At 37.4% G+C, this 16,239-nt stretch overlaps 1 protein-coding gene across 11 annotated transcripts in view; it reads right to left on the minus strand.

The window, feature by feature from the left end:
- LOC122565958 (putative mediator of RNA polymerase II transcription subunit 26) overlaps positions 1-16,239 on the minus strand; it is a 68,164-nt gene that overhangs the window by 8,303 nt on the left and 43,622 nt on the right. For 9 of the 11 annotated variants that reach the window (XM_043722548.1, XM_043722546.1, XM_043722549.1 and 6 more), the window contains 4 exons: positions 1,323-1,428; positions 575-706; positions 386-409; positions 97-132 (listed from right to left, as the gene is read on the minus strand). In XM_043722548.1, coding sequence (XP_043578483.1) covers positions 97-132; positions 386-409; positions 575-706; positions 1,323-1,428 — 298 coding nt within the window. The remainder of the gene's footprint in view (positions 1-96; positions 133-385; positions 410-574; positions 707-1,322; positions 1,429-16,239) is intronic. The other 2 variants (XM_043722550.1, XM_043722551.1) reach the window with 2 other exon arrangements.

Here is a 16,239-nt window from a genome sequence, read left to right on the forward strand (position 1 = left end):
ATTTTCCATACTCGATATTAAATTTCCAAATTCGCGTTGCTAAGCAAAGAGATTTCGAATAAACGTAAGCAGATATTTATTGAAAATAAAACTAACCTTCATAGCATTATCGAATGGGTTGAGAGTTTCTGCCTGTAAACATAACGCAAAGCATTGTACGGCTATTTAGCATCTTACAAATGGAAAGAAATTATAACAACGATAAATACAACGATGAAGGATACGATTGCGATAAGTAAAATTATATATAAAAGGAAAGAAAAGAAAAGAAAAATAAAGAAAGATTATAACGTAATAGTAAAAACGAATAACCCGATAGGAGGAACTTAATATAAGAGCAAAGGTAACATTTAAAATAATATGTGCAATAAAGGAAACAACGTACCCTCGTCAAACCGTTCTCTTCTGACTTGAAGGTAAAATCATGGTTGATGAGAATAATGGAAAACATAAAAAAAATGCGTGTTAATACAAAAGCACATCGATATACGTATATGTGTACGACTTAAAAATGCAAAAAAAGAAATGCGTTTTATCGTCGATCGCTTGAATTCAATATGCTTGTTCAATATACCTCCTGAAGTACCCGTTTTAATTTCAGGAGCATTGTTTTTATCGAACCAATGTCTTGAAACATGTGTTGGTAGGTATCGCGGTCAACTCGCAGACTCCCTTCATCTCCGGAGTCGAGACTCGGTGATTGGATCTGAAACGAGATATCACACAGGTTTATTATACGTACAGTGGCTACGAAAAGCTATTTGTCTATTATTTATTATCTATTTATTTACTCATTCTCCATCTCCATCTATACACAATATGTGTTCATATATGTGTAGGGTGTGTTTGTATAATATAAAAAATATAAAAAATATAAAAAATATTTATACACCACTGGGTTTAATATCGCGATTATATTCTAATAGATTCGATCCGATTGCAATAAATTTTGTGCCATTCAGTTCGAGTAGAGCGACGAGTTGGGTCTTATGTAAAATGCGTCTACTCGAGACATTAAGAATAACATGAAATTTGAATATTACTTGTGTAGTTTTCGTTATTTATTTTATCATTTATCGCGAATAAATAAAATATACGCTTCTATCAGCAGTGGCAAATGTCTTGATATGTTTGACGAACAATTAATTCGATTCGAAAATACCAGTCCGTAACAGATGAATAATCTTTCGAACACCGTGGTGTCCGAATATTTAACAAGACTCGCTCGAACATCTTTTAAACGACGATTATTAACGTGGTAAAAAAGAATAAAGAAACAGTGAAAGATAATAGAAAGACAGACGGTGTGAGGAGCGACTTACGTTTCTCGATATTCTCAAAGGACGATTACGTGTACTATCTATGGAACGTGGTGAATCGGTCACTGATTTATTTCGCCAAACCTTCGTCGTCTTGTCGCAGTCGTTCCTGGAACAAACACGCGTACGAGAACGTTATAATTTCGAAGTAACGCATTTCGCAGATTTCCTTACACGGTACGATGTTCGATCGAAATCGACCATACTTTTGACTCATACTTTTAACGAACGATCCAAAGTATGCGTCATTTCGAACGAACATCACCAAAAAGAGATAATTATCCTCGAACAATTCCTCCTCTTAAATCGAACATTTTCTCGTACGTTATCTTTCAAGTACGCGAATCTTTGGCCGTTAAAAAACTTTTCTTATCGTTCGCTATCCATCTTATTTATTTCGTATATTCTTTCTCACGAACGTAACTCTCGTTCGTAGCGTTATTTTCAAGGACGAAGGAACTCCTTCGCTTTGCGAACGATCGTATCGATTTGTCGAGAACCGATCGGTTCGTAAAGACGGCCAACCATCGTCCGTATGTATCAAACTATGTTCAATTTCAATCAAAAAGGTTGATCGTATTTACTGCTAGTCGACCACGAAAACCTCCGTACGAACGAACGATCGACCAACGTTCTGAGAAACGAAGCTACCTTCCAATTTGGCTCGTAGCACGTGGTTTCACCAAAGAGGCGGCGATGTTAATAGGATTGCTCGTAGCTCTTCGTTGTCTTGGCGCCGGCGATCCTACGGTCGGCGTCGAAGATTCGGACGACAAGCCAGAATCGCGACCATCCTCGCCGTTTCGACTCGACGCGAGTCCATTCTCGTCCTCAACGTCCGCACTTGCACTCGCGATTCGAAGCCTTCCGGTTAAAACCGTTCGTTTCTTCGCACCTTTCGACGATTCCGACGTCGACGATGCCATTGCACTCGACTATCCACTTCGAGCCACCGTTAGAATCCTCGTTTCCCATCGATCTCGGTTTTCTAATTATTTTTTATTATTTTCTCGAGACGGCACCTCGGGACGGATCAGCGAACGCTTCATAGGCTTGAGAAATCTAGCGGACTTTAATTTAAACGGAATTTAATAAAGGCGAATTACAAGTCGTTCTTCCTTCGTACGAGATTTCTACGATTTTGTAATTTTACATCAAAAACCGGACGATCGCTTGGCTCGTAATTTGTAGAATTCGCTTCGACTTTACCCGTCCAACTTGTTATTCTCTACCGATGTAGTTAAAATCAAACGACGACGAGTATACGCGTGGATAGCAGGGCAAATAACTTGTGTTATAAATTTTACGAAAGAAGTAAAGCAAACCGAGGAAGGATCGCGTTTTTATTCGACAAAAAAAAATTAACGATTCGTTGTTGAAAAAGCGAAGGCATCGTTATTGACAATTTAAAAATCGCCAGAGAATGATAAGTAAAGTACACGAAACAACCCGGGCAATAGACTATGTACGTAGCAAGGTACACAATCGGGGAAAATAACTCAATTTGTAAAAAGCGATACGTTGTACGGAGCATAAACGATATACCAAAGAGAATAATCGAACGATCTGAAACTGGTTTTTATAAAATACGTAATCGGTTTATTGGAAGTATAAAGGAAACGTATCACTGAATGTCATTTATATCACTTTTTACCAAAGTTTAGACTTTCTATAGTAAATGGTAATTTGTTTTGGATTGACGTGTATACGGTTAACAACACTGGTAATTCGTGACCCACGCGATATCCGAGTTATGATATTTCAAAGACGTGAATATCAGTCGGTCATTTGTTTCCCATCGGTCAAATACAGAGCTTATTAAAGCACGTGGGTGGCGCTAACAGAATTGTGGAGAAAATATACGAAAATATTTGCAAGTACCACGCCACCGGTGAAACGAAGAAGACCATCCGTCGTTAAAGGATCGTGAAAAATTCACCGAGTTGTTGATCGACGTGAGTGATAAACGGTGTCTTATTTAAGCCGATGAACTTTTTAAAGAATCGTTTAAACGAGAATTTGCAGCAATTTCTACGACCTTCTTAAACGCGCTTGTAACGTCCTATGCTATATATTTATCGCGAAAGAAAAAGAAAGACGAAGCCTCTGACGTCATTCTTTTGACACCATTCGTTGTTCTTCCTCGAGTTATCCATATAAAAATTTTAATGCCGCCTTCATAGGATGTTTCAAGGTCATCTTAAGATGAAATATCTAAAAACACAGTATGTATCCTTCGATAGTGTACAATTTTTGGCTGAGACGTTTTCTTTCGTATTTTTCCAAATATTTGAGCATTTTACAAAGAAGATAGAAGAAAAATTCGGAGGGATGAATTAGCATCTAACAATAATTCTCTGCGACAGTATTTCAAACTACAATACAAGCCAAGTTATTAAAATTAACGAATCTATACGTAACGGTACGCTTGACCGAATAACTGTAGCCTACTGCCATTTAAGAATTCATTGAACTGACCTTTCGCAGGTAACCTTTGCCTGTGTTTTGAATTTTTGTAGGTAAAATTGCGTGACTACGATGTATAACGTGGACTAAACTGTTAATTATATACCAACAGAGCGGTGTGTATTGCCACGTGTCATATTGCGGTGTAATAAGAAATTTCTTTAGGTCGCCAAATCTATGCGGTTAAATCGCAGCGGTGTTTTTCTCGCGAATAGCATTTTCCTCGTAATTGCCTAACAGATTTTAATCGCGTTCTATACTTTTTACGAGATGCTGGATTCGAGATTTTCCTTGACATTTGTTCTCAGAGTTTGCAGCCTTATTTACATACTTTTAGACGCAAGACTCGTGTCATTAGAAACTATTGAAAAAGTTAATTATCTTCGATCCACAGAACGATAAGACGAAACAGAACTATCGTTCGTTTATTACGCGAGATACCAAGCTATCTGCGAACGTACCGATCAATATACAAATGTACAGACTTGCGGAAAAGAAAATTAATTAAAAATCTCATCCGAACAGATTCGATTTTACTCTCGGGGTCTGTAAATTTTTCGTCTAATTTTCTTCCATGAAATTAATTAAAATCGATGCCATCGACAAACATTAGATTTTGTCTTCGCCTCGAGAAATCTCATCTATAATTTTCTTTTATGAAATTCACGAACGATATTCCTCGCTTTCGTTCTCTTTCATACTCTTTTCCACGTCATATTGGACGTCGAATAGCAACATGAAAACATCTATTTCCTTTGAAACAGCCATTCGATTAGTCCATATAGAGGTCATTGATTTTCAAACTACTACTATTACATCACCGTGCATGATGTATCGCGAAGCAGTAACTTTTAGAACGTCGAAACACGGAATCCGCAATAATACGCAGAAATTTCGTGGATCAAAATTATTCTTTGAATGTCTTCGAACGAAGATATCGAACTGCCACGTACTCGACGAACGCGCCCGCCGTCGATGAGCTAAATGAACTTTCTTAATTGAGCGTAGTTACTCGTTCATTGAGATTTTTCGAGAGGTCTGCGCACTTAACTGCTCCATAGATCGCAACGAACGAGAAAGCGAGTGTCTTTCGAAAGAATTCCGTGCAACGTAGCGCATTTGCAACGGCAGAACGTATTTCCTCGCGTATTCGCGCTTTAATTAAAACACGGTTATTATCTCGTCGTCGGACCCACGCGAGAATCTTCTCATTTCCGTGCGTCGTGGATAATTCTACAAATACAAAGTTACCGTAATTTCAACGATTCGTCGTTGCCTTCAGAGTTTCATTTTTCTGCGAAAGTGTCATCGCAGAGAAATAATGTTTATTTATTTCAGAGATTCGAATTAATCGATGGATGATAAAGCGTTATAAACGCTGGGGAAGAACCTTCCACCGCCAGAGCATCCTCTGACCTGTCCTTGGTTACTATTTGCTACGTAAACGTAACTGACGTTGTTAACGCTAATTTTAAATGCTTCTTCTTGTTACTTTAGTCGCAGGCTAAACGACTTTTTATCCTCCGCGAGCGATAACGTCAAGCGATTAATGTCGATAACCGGATAAGTTTGAATCAACGAATTTAACAAACGCACCGTTGTTGGCTGTTTTCAACGATATTCCATGGACTATGTTTTAGTAGAGGAAAATCTTGTTTGATTTACACCTGACGGAGATAATCGTATTTTTCATATTATAAAATCCGTTTCAATTATCCGTATAATTATATATTAATTTATTAATAAGGTTCAAACGTATAGAAGCGTCAAGCACTAGAAACAAGTTCACTTAAGTCGTATTAATCGTGTTGATTTTAATTAACGTTTGTCTCAATTATTAACATGTAAATATATCAATGTTTCTTGATAAGCAACGATCCACAGCCATTTGAGTATCTGCCTCGTATATTAATTGATGCAAACATCAATTTCTTTTAATCTGTCTCGTTTGACGCGTAAGCAACCAATATACGATAACGAGTGAAAACAAATCGTAATATACGAACGATTTATAAGAAAAAATAAACCGCGCTGTCTCACCCGCGATGTTAATTCCCGCGTATAATATAAAGCACGGTCGAATATAATAAGTCGATCATTTAATGATCCTCCTTAATTAACTCGCAATCTTATCCGTTTGTTAAAGATCGCCGATACGATAATTGCGTGCCGATTACTTGAAAGCTGAAAGAATATAAACGAACGAGGAATAACAAAGCGTCGTATCGTACGTACAACATACCTTCGGCAGTTCTGGATCGTCTAACTGAAAAACAGACTTCTAGAAAAATATACAGAAAACTGGTGGCTCCTTATACCGCATACGATTCGCGTTTACGTATTACATGTTACAAAAACGTTATCTCGTTTAGCCTCGTCGCAAACGCGATTGCGCGTTTACCCTACAACCACGTAACAAATTAAAAAAAAAAAAAAAAAGAGAAGAGAAGGAAGAGAAAGAAAACCGAACGATCAACACCATTCTATCGAGCTACGTAAACGATCTCCGTTCTATCTACTTTTTATCCGTTGGACAAAAGCCGGTCGAGCCAGCGAATGTGGAACACAGATCGAAATAAGAAGGGTGAGTGGGTGGTGGTGGGCAACAGGAAGGGGCAGTAGATCCATCACAAGTTATCGGTGTCACGAAGAAGGCTGTCGTCGGACGAACACGAAACATGGGCCCGCGTCACGAACACACAGTCCGGTCACAGATTTAAATAATTCATTAAATCGCCACTGTCGTTTGCGCAATGCGGTGTCCTCGGCGTGCGTTCCCGGTGCACACTCGATACCGTCGTCATTTGGCGGGAAATCGGCGGAGAACCGTGTGTGTATGTGTGGAGAATAGCACGTGACGGTAGGAAAATTCGTCGCTGTAGACAGGTACACCGCCACCGATGATGATCGCCGAGTGGACCGGCGCTCGGCGATCTCTGGAATGAGCTTCGCTAGCCGGCACATCGTCGGCGGACTCTTTTCGATGTCGCGAGCCGCGCATACGCACTACGGAGTACGGAGTTTCGTTCGATATCACGGGAAATTGCGCTAAACCGGTGGGAAGGGTGGGAGTGGCGGGCAAACGAAAAGAGCGAAAACCACCGGGCAAAGTGGAAGAAATTAGTTGTCAAATCTCTGGCGTAGAGGCGTCTCGGAGACGAGAACAGTGAGTGGGTCTGGCTCGATTGCGTCTAAGTCTACGTACGATGGCTCGCGAAAGTATTCAAACGCTTGGAGAAGCTTCGCGTCAAGTATTTTCTTTAGCTGCTGCAGAGGATACTAGACTGACTATCCCGTCGTGTTAATTCGAGTAGGCGTATCTCGTCGAAAGGTGATTTTCAGAGGAATGAATTTTAGTATTGAACAATCAGCCGTTGATTTCACGTACCGAAACCGTCTGAGATATAGATCGTTATATCTTCAGTCCTTTTTTAATTCTTTTTTATTTAATATATATATATTAATATATTAAATAAGAAAGCTACATTTGAATTGAAACTGAAAAAAATATATATATATACATGTACTTTCGTTTAAACCAAGTCATTACTGTTAGGTAGCACAAGTATGTATATATATAGCTATATATATATAGCTTCTCGTTCGGTATATACCTATACCTAACGGTAATAACTTGATTAAGCTCAGCAGCGCTGCACTATGATTATATCGATAAAGTAATATATCTGAAAATGTACATAGGAGACGTTCAGTACAAATAGATATTTCGTAGATGGAGATTACAAAAATATTTAAACAGTCAATTGTGGAGTCATTTTTCATGGTCATCGTAATATATGTTTAAGATAACTATTCATACGGTATTATCTTTCTTTTTTATCAGGTTTATATTTGCGGTAAATGTCTTGCAATTTCTGTATGTATTTTTAGAATAGCTACAGATGTCACCAATACGATCGTGCGATAGTCGTGCCCGTTACAATGTTAATGCATTTTCAAAATGTTTTACATAGTACGCACAATACAGTATACACGAAAGGTATCTCTATAAGCGTCGAAATACTTTTACGAGCCACTGCGCTTTTCCCCTCGTTTGTTCACCAAAGATTACAAAATCCAAAGATATATATTTCCTCGACAAATTGAAAAGTATATAAAATAAAAGGATGACTGAAACCGTCCAAAATTTCAGAGGAATTCCCGACGTCTGCTTCGAAAAGTGATGGATTTTTTAGCGTGGTATGACCTGTTCGTCGAAGATAACTTAGCAAATTTTAGCCAAACGCTATCGTTGCTAAAATTTCTGTCGAAAAGTCGTAAATATCGGCAGGCGATCTCAACCGAGTCGCTGATAGCTTGTCACGGTTGTTCGCGTGGCTGTGAATAACCAGCGGAAGAGATAGTTTTGAAATACTAAAATTCAGGTTTTCGTTGGTATGGAAAGTACGTGGTTGGCAATAGAGCAAACGATCAATACTCTTCTGTTCTTTCGACCCTCGGCTACGTTACGTTTGGCATCTGCTCTAGCAATTCTCCTTTCGACCCTACGCCGACGATTCTCTCCCCTGGCCCGTCACTTTCCTGCCAAGTTCGTGAATTTATGTCGTCTCAATTTTCGCTTCCTGTCGAGACTGGATACCCTCGCGCCGTGTTAAACGCGCCGTAAGTCAATAACCCCTATTTGTATTGAAATCGATCCGCAGGAATTCGTAAATCGCTGACTCCATTCTGTCCCTGAATTTCGTATTTCACGATTATCAGACCTGCTGTTTCGCGATTATTGCGCGTCTCGTGCGCAATTAAACGCCGATCTAAATTGAGCGCCGTTTAAACGCGAATATCCGTACAGCGATAAACAAAATGTATCACCGTGGAGCAGCTTTATGCAAATTCATATCTTTTCATGTACCACTTTCTGGTAAGTTTCGCTTATTAAGGAAAGGCATCATCCTCTTGCACAAGATACGATCAAAATTGAGGATACCTTAAAGATACATAAAATTCTACAAATTTCGAGTAACTCGTTAACTTGTAACTTTCTAGTAGTAGTTTTTGACCTTCTTCGATTGCTGGTTTTATTTGTAGAAAAAGTACCTGCACTCCTTTTTTGAATTAAAAAAACCATGAAATCTTAAATAATTTTTCAATTTAAAATTCTTTTAATTTGATGTCCAACTATCACAGTTCTTCCATCCCTTTTTCCAACTAGTCTTCACACAGGGTGTTACCAAAATCGTGATACGACACTCCGAGTAGCGATTCTACGTGGAAAAATAAGTCGAAAGAAAGTAATATTGTTTCATTTAAGTCTTCATTCCCCCCAAAAAGGGTATGAATCTGAAGGTCCACTTTCAGATTTGACACTAAACTCACCAGGCCCGGTCACAAACTTCCGGTTTCGAGATTTAATTCGAGACTGTACGTTCGTTATTTCTTTTGCTCGTCCAACTTTATGTAAATTTCTGCATCAACAAAAATTGAATTATATAATTAATACAACTAAATAATTATATAAATAATTAAATTGAGAAATCGGATAATATAAGAATTTACATAAATTCAGACGAACAAAAGAAACAACAACGAATGTATAATTTTCAATTAAACTTTGAAACCGGCCGTTTGACCGGGCCTGATAAGGTTGGTTACTATCGATAATAATACGAAAGCCGAGCAAAAACGAAAGTTCTACAGCCCGAAACTTGCAGTTAATACGCGTCACTTTTTTTTTTCCAAAACGAATACCTCGAATGAAAAAATGTTATTCTTCTTCTTCGTCTTATTTTTACGATTTTCGGTACACCCTGTATAGTACAAGCTTAGGCGCGTTTGGGAGCGAGGTTGGGCGTGGATCTTTGGATAAAATCGGTGCCCTGAGAGTTGTATGGAAACGAGTGGGAGTTGGAAATATGTAAGCAAAGTCCTTCCTCAGGGCTGCAAAGTCGAGAAAAATAAATAAATATATACCTATATATAGTAGGTGCGTAGGTTTTGATTAAATTGCTCAGGGGATATCGTTTTAACGCGGTAATTGCGACATCCACGCAATCGCTGGAACAATCGGAATGAAAAATCAGCGAGCGCGTCCGAGAATAGCGAATAATTAGCGATTAATGCCCGCGGCGTACTCGATCGATTTTCTCGATGGTAGTACAGGTTTGAAAGTCATTCCCACCCCAAACTGTCGAAACTTGGGGCTGCCAATGCCCTTTCTGGCGCAGACTGCTGCTAAAACCACCGGTGCTGTTGCCAGAAAGTTTCGACTCTGGAGGATATCCGGCGAGCAACAAAAGCGCGTTTCGTTTTACGACGTCCATTAGCATATCATGCATCTCTAGAAAAGCTGGCGGCCGTTAAAACTGGAGAAAAGCCTGACTGCTCTCTGTAGTAATTTTTCGCCACTCGGAGAGACGAATTTTCGATATTAACCCTTTAAGTGGAAATGACGAGTCTCGCCCGCGTACATTTTCTGTACCAAGCTCGGCTTTGACGATTTTAAATGTTTAAAAACCGTATGAATGTTTTCTAATTTAGAAAAAAAAGAAGCTTGTGATATTGACGCGTTCTCTTGCCTTCTTTTCTATTAAATGCGCACCGATATTTTCCGAAATATGTAAATTCTTATATCAATCAATTTCTCAATTTTGCTTGATATAAGAATTCACATAAAGTTGGATGAGCAAAAGAAATAACGGCGAACGTACGATTTTGAATTAAATTTTGAAATCGATCATTTGATTAATGTTAAACCATCGCTAGACGTTTAACAGCCAGACGTTGTCACGTTCCACGGGTGTAATCGAGCAAAATACCTTTAAATACGCTTAAAGGTTTGTTCAAAAGTTGGGATAAAAATGGAAAATGAAAGGAGAATACTTTGGTCTCCGATATCGCCTTCGATTTCACGTCATTGCACTTTTACATGTACATACAAAGAGTTGCATTGACCGGTTGAACTAAAGCAAAGTCAAAATCGTTTTCATAGGGTAACAAATTCGATTTTTCGGTGCTATCGGTTCCATATACATATCGACAGCATCGACGTACATTCTGAAACGGAGTATTAACATTTTACGTCGATCGTAAAGCTTCTCCCCTTATGTTACATTAACCGACGAATCTATCGTTATTTCCTTCGTATCTCGCGTTTTTATCGTAATTGTTAAAACCCTATCTGAATCTACATTTTCGTACGAAACGCAGAAATGTTAACGTACAAAGACTACGCATTGGAATAAAGTAAAAGTAATGATCAATAATCGCGATACAACAGAAATAAAATAAAAATGATAATAATCGCTAAGAGAGCTGGCAATAACATCGTGTTTCTCCTATTTTGAGAAATGTCCAGGTTTATTCCGTAAACTCTAATTTATACATAATCGAAGAAGCTAAAGCGAAAGCTGGAAGATGAAAGAAAGAGAAGAGGAGACGATAAAATAAAGGAAGGGAAGAAGACAAAGAAAAACTCGGTTAACTAGTAACGCTCTGATTAACGTCGAAACCGTTCTGCTTAGCATAAATTACCGCCTCCGTGATAGTTACTCATAGTATAATACCTTCGGTATCTCAATTTCGCTTCGATCGATCTAACGGTTCCAAAAGAATACCATTCTTTCCCCCGTTGAAACGTCCGGCGTTGTAGAATGCGCAAAATAAATTATACGCTCGTGTGATTCTACTACGTTAAATATGAAAAGTTTATAAAATCCAGAAAACCTTACTACTCGCGTACTCCCGAAGCGGAAGTAATATATTCGTGCAAATAAGAAAAGAAAAAGAAAAACAGTGCAGTAATCCCGCGGAACTGTAATTTTGTGAATTAATTCTTTCTATCTCCGTGTATTTAATTTCTTATAATTTACGTCTCTAACGTCTAACTTACCATATTAAACATTTAAATTTCACTGAATGAATTTTGTACTTTCTACTAAATAAAAGTAAAGTAGTCACATTCGTGAATTTCTAGCTCATCGTTAATTAGTATGTAAATATTGTGTTAGGTTCTTGAGATTTAATTAAATATTAGTTCGATTTTAACAGCCTGAGATATTACAAAGTTTATGTTAAGAAACTCAATTCTGAAGAAAAATAATGTTTGGAAATTTTATCGATCGAAATATTTTTATAAATGTCGCGGTATAGGAATTTGTCGAACGGTACAATGACACGTCTAGAGCTTCAAATAGAAGCATTAAACGGATAGTTAATTTATTTTTCTCTTCAAATTGCTATCGAACGTCAGAATATGTCAGTTTCTGGAGAAATTAAAAAGTATCGTATATTCTGTATGAACATTTCCTACTCTTCGTTGTATCTGTATTTTTCTTTCAAACAAATTTTATTTTTATATTATCATTCGACATTCTACTAATTTAGAATTTCATGTTGCTTTGCTAAAAAGCCGTCTATAGCCCCGATATATTTTCAAAGTAACTTGCAATTTCAAGGCGATACTAGTGCATCATTGCGCAATAATTACCAACTAACCATGTTAGTTAGAATTGACAAACTACAGATTGTAAGTTACAAAATTCACTTTCGTATCTTTACGTTACATCGTTTTACGATACAACAATGATATACGTATGATTCATGATTTGTCAAAGTAATAAAAAAATACAAAGTCAAAATGAAATTTCATCCAAGTTAGCTATTTGGTAATTTGCAAAATTTCACCAATAATGTTAGTTTGATCGCGCACAAGAAGCCAAGTACGCGTTACAATGATTATACTCTGATCGTTCGTTCAACGACTATGAAATAAATAGCAATCGCAAATATTCTAATTAGTCGACCGATATATCCGCGATGATACCTCGTAGATATTCAATTAATAAATATTCGGCCACTTTGACGTCGGTTCGGGGTGTGCTGCGCGTACGTAGTTATTTTCACCAGAGACAGGTTATTTACCCGAGATATTTTAATGCAGAATGGCACGGAGAACTGGACACAGAGATACTTTGCCTAAATGAAACACGGTAAGTACGCGGTGTTGTGGTACAACCGAAGAATTTACTTTCAAAACGCTTTAAAATCCGGTCGTGAAAGAAACGGAAGCCGAACGCGTGCATGTGTTTCAAACAGTTTCGACGATATTATGCCTGCAGGAAAGATACGATTGTGCAAGATCTGCCAAATCTCTAACAGAATTCCAACATATTATGTTTCATGGTTGCATCTGATATAACTGACGTTACAATATTATAATTGCAAAATATAAAATTTCAATTTTTCCTTATTAAATTCTACGAACTAACGACTGTTCGTATTATCGAGATACAACGATAATTAGCATTTTTATCGTATAGAAACGTATAATCGAAAATGTGAAATTTATATAACGCATCGAGGAATCTTTTCTCTTTCTACGAATGATATATATATATATATTTTTTATTTTATTTATCTAGTTGTTTGTTTCGTAACAGATAGAATAAATAATTAATTCGTATACTTGAAGAAATATTTTTGAAATCTATTACGATCAGAATTTCTATTTGCTGTTCCATTCTAGTTGGAAGAAAATTGTAGCTTTTTTTTTATTAATTATTATTTACGAGACTTTGCGAAAGTTAGTCGCAATAGTTTGCTTTAGAGCACGTTTCATTTATTTCGCATTACGGTTTGTTATATCTGGAAACATCGTTAATCAGTCAATTAGACCATGTCCGGATTTCTTTATTTTCCGTAAACTTTCTTTCGCTACTTTTGACTTCCTACTGCACCTGATTCAGGCATATCGCAAGAAAGTACTATCGTGCATATACGTAGAATGAAAAAATGATATAACCCGCGTAACGTAAACGCAAACGTTCTGCTGCTAAAATTTCGATAATAATTTTTCCACGAATTCTGTCGAGAATTATCGCCGTTTCGACATGTTTTCTGCTCGTTTCAAGGCAATGTTATAATGTTACATTGTATGCAAATAATGTTAACGCATTTTCGTCAAGTAACCAGATTGTAGATCCTTGTGCAAGGACAGGAACACGCAAAACCGGTTTAGCGGTTAAATGAAAATAATATACTACGTGTTATAATACAGCAATGCCTGCAAGATCTCGCGTTTAATTAATTTGTATCTGTTACCCACTGCAATCCCTAACATCCATCCATCTATTTTAAAAAACGTACAACGAATCGATGTAAGATTGATTTTCAGATATATAATCACGCTGAAGTAAACAACGAAGCGTCGTTTTCCATATTCGTTGAAAGTTGATCGCAGCTCTATCTTATCGTACTTGAACACAATAAAACAATGAATTACGTTAAGCCAGTGTCGCGTGTTTAACGACATCCAATCGAGAAATGAAGAATCCATGTCGAAAAAAGAAATATTTGCGGATCAGTTTTCTCCTCTTTAACGTATGCTTTGACGTATATGTACATATATAACTGGCGTACGATTTTGCAAATTAAATACGTAAATGGAAAATGCTTGAAAATCTCGTTTCACGCGTGCTGTTTGCTACGCTTGAAAAAATAAAAAAAGAAACGTCGTTTCACGCATGCTGTTGGCTACGCTTGAAAAACACAAAACGTCGATTCACGTCTAACGACGTCGATGTGTTGATACATTTAAACACCGCGAATGTAAATGAATGTATCTCGAACAGTTATGTATAAATCATGTAGGCGAACATAAACAAATTCGCCATGGAATACATTCCTTCGTCTATAAAATATTTCGATATTGATAAACGTAAAAATCGTACGACCGTTCCATCAGTTTTCTTATTTACATGATTCGTTTATCTCTTTTATTTGAAACTTTATCGTAGTTAAAGCAACTTTAAAGCAACGTTAAAGAAACTTTTATCGTTGACAGTTCACGTGAAAATATAGCTATACATTTCACTATCATTGTTTGTCTATCTCGCAATACTATCGCCTGAATCACGAAGTTTCTCTTATTATACAGCGCAGTCGTAACTTCATAATGTTGTACGTCGTGCTGTTACGTATAAAAGTGCAATATACCTTTCAAAATAATCTACGCGTTTCCCGTCTGCAATTTTTACACCTCGAAATACCGTATATGATATATTATATCGTATTACGTAAATACAGTGACTTCGAAAACCGTTGCAACACCCTTTCCGACTAAATAACTTTCTTAAGTCACCGGACCGAACGACTTGCATCTTCTTCTTTTCTTTTTCCAAGAAGTTAGGAGTTGCTTTTCTCAATATTTGTATCTGGACTTGTAACGAAAATTTAAACGATACGTCATCTGAACGTTTGTATCGATTGTACACGATGAAAATTTTTCTTGAAATCGGTTAACATTGCTATCAACTACAAACGATTAGAAATGACGAAAATCAAAGTTTTCACGACCGCCGGTTTGAAATCTATATCTTCCGAAGCCTGTCGATTGTTTCCAATCGATTTCGATAAAATTTTCAGCGCATAAATAATACATATATATATATAACCGACATGAATCTTCAAAACATATCGTCTAAATTTTCATTACAAACTCCGATAAAAAATCACAATGTTTTTACAATTCCTTTATACGTCATCTAGTAAACTAATCGTCCTAACTTCTATAGAAGAAAAAAGAAGAAAGTTTCGGAAGCCGCTGTACATGACAAAATATCGACAACTTCTATACTGTATCGAACGTAAAACCAGTTCATTGCTGTACTTCGTACTTATCTTTTCACCAAGACCTTTTACTAAAACATTCACGAGGCTACACGTGAAACTCTTTTCTTATTCTTATTCATGGAATATGCACGGATTAATGGACGAAATCTGGGTCAGCGTTATACGAATAAAAAAAGTAGCGTATATCTTACGTATTGCAATTATTTACCCATTTGTTGCAGAAAGATTTGGTCGTAGAGCGGTGTTCTTCGTCACGGATGGCTCCTTCATAGTTTCTTCGATCTTCGAAACTCTTTCGTTATTGCTGCCCTCCACGATGATGCCTTCTACGATATTTCCCGATCCTTATCGCGTGAACGTAAGAAACACCACGAACTGTCTCTTCCTCCCTCTCTCTCTCTCTCTTTCATTTACTTTCTTCCACTTGGAAAATTCTCGGGTCTTCTAAATTTTTCCCCACAAGAATCACACCACTCCATTTAACGATGTCCCTTCTTTAGCGAGCATCACGCGCGTACCGCTAATTTAGAAAGTTCTTGGACAAGCATCGCGGACCAATTATGCAATATAACGCAACGACACGATATTGTGCCTTGTTCCCCTTTCCTACCACAAACTGATTAGAGTTATTCGTTCGGTGTGTGCGTTTCAGATCGATGGAAACGATTCTCAAGCGATTAGATAGGTAGCTGGCTAGGTGAAGTTAGAAGATGCGTGCAGAGGCTCGCGAAATTCGAACGCTTCTGGAAATTTCCCGTGAATATTTGCTTTAGCTCTGCGGTCATTAGATTGCGAATTTCTATGCGTTTCTGAGAAATTTGAAGGCGCAAGAATGCAATGCGCAAGGTGTGCAAAAATATACGAGACA

This window comes from Bombus pyrosoma, linkage group LG3, assembly GCF_014825855.1.
Source record: "Bombus pyrosoma isolate SC7728 linkage group LG3, ASM1482585v1, whole genome shotgun sequence".
NCBI lineage: Eukaryota > Metazoa > Arthropoda > Insecta > Hymenoptera > Apidae > Bombus > Bombus pyrosoma.